A 4,678-nucleotide genomic window follows, 5' to 3' on the forward strand; every position below is an offset into this window, starting at 1 on the left:
GAGCTTGTCTTTACAGCACAAAACAATCAAACAGTTCTGCCAAAAATCCTCTCCACTATTATTGCTGTACAGCCTTGTACCTGTAGTGTTTAGTGGAAAGTTGCCAAGCCCACATCCATGGCTTCTTCCATAACGGTCTCCAGCATACACCCTTCATCCAGGTCCATGCTTTCTGGTGTATCCAGCTGCTCTGCTGGTTCCTGAGGCATTGGAGCCTCACACTCCATTGGCTCTGGAGTGAGGTCTGGCCTTCTCCTGGCCCGGAGAACTCTCTCTCCCAGACTCTCTTGGGCAGCCTCCTTTAATGCTCTGGAGAGCTGCTTAACAGGCTTAGGGCCACGCCCTACACTGGGTGATCGTGTGCCTAGCTTGTGGGTTCTTGGGCTCCCCCTCAGGCTAAAGGGTAGAATATCACTGGGAGCTTGATTAAACCCCTTAGTGTGACTGGAAGCTTTTCTGGGCCGGGCAGTTAACCTATCCTCAGGGCACTGCTCTAGGCTAGAAGGCTCAGGATAGGCAGCTAGGCTTTCAGGATCTTCTTCCTGATCCTTCTCAGTGAGAGTCTGGTCTCGAGTAAGAGACTGAGACCGGGTTTTCACTCTGACATGACCGTCTCGGGGAGCGGAAATGTCACATACCCCCTCACTTAAAGGCTGCCTAGTCTGAGGCTTCTGCTGGGGTGTCTCGTACATTCTCATCAGAGCCTCCACATTGGTGTTAAGCTTAGCTAGTACATCAATACCGCCTACGGGATTTATTAAACTTCTTCCCCTGATTAGTAGATAATGGGTCAGGATCCATGAAATCGTCGGGCCACTGCAGTACTGGAGTTTCATACCCTGCCTGTACCCCTGGGCTAGTCTCCCCACCCGACTCCTCCAACACGTCCATTCTCTGAGCCAGGGCGGACACTGCCTGTCTGACTTCCCCTAACTCTTTTTCCCGAAGGGAATTAACCTGTTGCTGTAGCTTGTCCATATCCTCACTTGCTTCGTCCAGTGACTCCGCCATCTTTCCGAAGTGGCGTTCCCACCGTTCGAGGCCTGCCTCATTTTGTTTGGCCAGCAACTGAGCCTCTGTGTCTTTTCCCGCTAGACGGTCTTTAAGCTCTTCCGTTTTTTTAAGCCTCACCAACATATCTTGGCCGCGAGTTTGTTCCTCCTGTAGCTGTTTCCTTACTTGCTGCACTTGCCCATACATTTGAGCGAGGTCTTTTTGTAACTTCTCTACCTCCGCTCCTGTTGAACTGGCCTGGTTGCTAGCTGTTTCGGGTGTAATTATCTGTGGGCTTGCCTGATTCTGACCTGCCTTTAGTTTCTCCAGTTCCTCTCGTAAGGATTTTATCTCTTCCCGGAGAGTTTGGTCCTGTTCAGTTTGTTTCCCTTTCCCCGGTGGCTGGGACTCCCCTGCTTGCCCTTTATCTGAGGATCCGAACCCTTTTCCTCCCCTCTGAGTATCGGGAAGTTCTTTATATTTTGTCAATTTCGGGTGCCAAATGCGCTCACAAATCATTTGAGCGATTCGATCCCCGGGGCAGATCTTATAGTCAGTATTGCTCTGGTTAACTAGCAACACGGCTAAGTTACCCCTATAGTCCGGGTCAACCACCCCTGCGGCCACATCTATAGCGTGCCGTAGAGCTAACCCTGACCTCGGCGCTATCCTCAAGTAAGAGCCCGGTGGCGAGGACACCTGTATGTCTGTATTAATCAGCGCCCGGTTTTGCGCTGGGACTACCTGTTCTTGGGCGGCGTACAAATCGTACCCCGCAGCACAGTCATAAGCCCTTGTAGGAATATGGGCTTTATCAGATAAGGGAGCCCATCTTATCACCGGTTTCCAGTTCGTCCTTGGCCCCCGGGTACTCTCTCTCCTCCCCCATGAGTAACCTTGGGACTGGTTTCGCACCACTCTAGCCCCCATCACCCATTTCTGCTTGTGAAAGGGTTCTCGCACCGCCTCTCCCGCTTGGGCGACCTGTTGGGTTAGGCCTGCCCAGTCCTTCCCTAGTACTACTGGATATGGTGAAAAGTCCACCACCGCTACCTTCATGTCCCAACTTCCCCTCTTCGTCTCTATGAGCATTTGGTGGAGAGGGTATTCCCGGGAGTCCCCATGTATACAGGCAAGGAAGACGGATTCGGGCCCTTCCCTAGGATGGCCTGCCTTACCAATCTGTTTCCACAGTCTGCGTGAAATCACAGATTGTTCGGCACCGGTATCCACTAGAGCTTGAACCCTTTTCCCAGCTATCAAGATGGGCACCTGGTAAGGTCCGGTCTGGTTTAACCCAGAGGGCCTACACACTACAAGGTCTCTTTTCTCCCGACAATATCGCTGGGTATGCCCCTGCTTCCCACACTTGAAGCACCGGAGGCTCGTATCCTGTCCTGTCTTCCTAGGAGTACTGGGTAGCGGTTTCCTCTGGGAGGAATTCTGGGAATCCAGGGACTTGAACCATGGAGGCTGTTCTCTCCCTGTTTCCCCTCTACTGGGCCTATCAGCTTTTCTTTCCTCAAAAGAGTTCTGAGCATCTATGAAGGCTTCGGCTGCCTCCACTACCTCTGGTAAAGTCTGACAGCCTTTCCTGCGGATCCATCCCCTCAACTCTTTGGGGACTGCTTCGAGCACCTGCTCTCTCACAACCTCCGCAAAGAGGGCTCTAGGATCCGACAGGTGAGGCTGTAGCCACCTTTCTGCCAGTTTTGACAGCCTCTGTACCAACGCTTTGGGTCTTTCTTTCGCTAGTAACTGCGTGGCTCTAAACTTCTGTCGGTAGTGCTCACAGGTATATCCTAGGTAATCTAAGATGTGTGTTCTTACTGTGGCATAATTACTAGCTTGCTCAGGACTGAGAGTCTGAAAGGCAGAAAGAGTTTCCCCAGCCAGGCAAGGCAACAGACGCACGGCCCACTGATCAGGGGGCCATCCGGCTGCTGTTGCAATACGCTCGAAGGCGTTTAAAAATTCATCAGGCGCGTCCCCAGGAGAAATTTTGCACAAATTCAATGTGTGTAATGGAACTTGTCCTACCATGGGCTGCGCCGGAGGACCCGGCGGATGCGCTGCGCCTGGGTTGGTCACCATAGGGTGTAATGTCTGAGCCCAGACCTTGGTCTGCTCGCTCATGGCCAATAGGATTTCATCATGTTGCCGCCTCGCGGCTTGCTGTCCAGAATGCCACATCTCCTGATTCGCTTTTATCAGGTTCTGTATGTCCTCTGAATGTTGACGTCTTTCTTGCGCCAGCACCGCTAGGAATTGCTGTGGGTCCATCCTCCAACCTGTGTAAAAAGACAAACACAAAAAAAAGGAAACCCAAGTGCGGTCTCACCAGAGAGAGTAAACTATCCCTCTTTGTTTTAACCCCGAGGAGTATCTTAACCGATACCTCTCGTATCCTCGTCAGTCCCCTCCCTAGGTACTCTTTACCTGAGGTACTGACGAGTCTGCGCCTTTGGTAAATAGGCCTCCTTGGCCTCCAGTCGTTCTGGCTGTGCTTGTACGTCCTGTTACTCCCGACTCAGGCACTTCCTTCTGGTCTGGTCCTTCCGGTGGTCCCTCAGAAGTATAGCCGGGCGTGGTTCCGGCAGCGTCGTCCTGCGTCACGGGAACACTCCAAAAGAAAAATTATGAAGCAAAAAAAACAGCAAAATTTTCGTGTTTTTTTTTTTTTTTTTATAGGTTCAAACTTGAAACCACCAGTAGAGTGTGCTAAAATCCCACCGCTGCCACCATTTTGTCACCTGCCGGGGTCTCGGTAAGGTTAAGAAGACCCCCGGTAGAGGGTAGCACACTCTCGACGCGGCTCCCAAAGGGGGAGACCTCACTGGTGTCTCACTATCTTGGGCTTTGCTAAAAATAAAGCACCGTGAGTCAAGTTGAACCAAAAATAATGTGTAAAGTTTAATTAGTCACTTAACACACAAAACTATAAATCATATCAGCTATTATTATAGTCCAAGTTTCCTTTCTTCCCAAACAAGGGCAAAAAGAAAGAAAACAGAAAACAAAAGGACTTTTAACTTTCACCCCAGTCCAGTGAAAGCACAGCAAGCTTTCTATCAGGTATGCCTCCAGTCCAGGTTTTAGGGCTTGCTCTACCTGATCACACAGGCTCTGAAAAACACTGTACAATTAGTCTCTTAAGCACGTATCCAGCCTTGAGCTGGAGTCCTGGGCTTACTAACCAACACAGTCCAGTTTCTTCACCAGGTAAACTTTAAGCAAAAACACAAAAGACAAAAAAACACTAAAGCCTTACTGCAGGCTCCTAAATTTCCAGCCCTGATTAGCTCACAGTCCTTTGGGCTCCTCCTGAGCTCCTACACAGCTGCAATGTAGCAATCCAATCAAGCTGGTGCAGCACTGCTCTGAGCTTGTCTTTACAGCACAAAACAATCAAACAGTTCTGCCAAAAATCCTCTCCACTATTATTGCTGTACAGCCTTGTACCTGTAGTGTTTAGTGGAAAGTTGCCAAGCCCACATCCATGGCTTCTTCCATAACGGTCTCCAGCATACACCCTTCATCCAGGTCCATGCTTTCTGGTGTATCCAGCTGCTCTGCTGGTTCCTGAGGCATTGGAGCCTCACACTCCATTGGCTCTGGAGTGAGGTCTGGCCTTCTCCTGGCCCGGAGAACTCTCTCTCCCAGACTCTCTTGGGCAGCCTCCTTT

At 50.7% G+C, this 4,678-nt stretch overlaps 1 protein-coding gene across 1 annotated transcript; it reads right to left on the reverse strand.

Annotated features, from left to right (window-relative positions):
• Positions 1–735: 735 nt before the first annotated feature.
• On the reverse strand, positions 736–3,276 carry LOC117357260. Its single transcript, XM_033937633.1, has one exon. The coding sequence runs from the start codon at positions 3,274–3,276 to the stop codon at positions 736–738; it is 2,541 nt and encodes an 846-aa protein (XP_033793524.1).
• Positions 3,277–4,678: the final 1,402 nt, after the last annotated feature.

The sequence above is a fragment of the Geotrypetes seraphini genome, chromosome 3 (assembly GCF_902459505.1).
Source record: "Geotrypetes seraphini chromosome 3, aGeoSer1.1, whole genome shotgun sequence".
Classification (NCBI taxonomy): domain Eukaryota; kingdom Metazoa; phylum Chordata; class Amphibia; order Gymnophiona; family Dermophiidae; genus Geotrypetes; species Geotrypetes seraphini.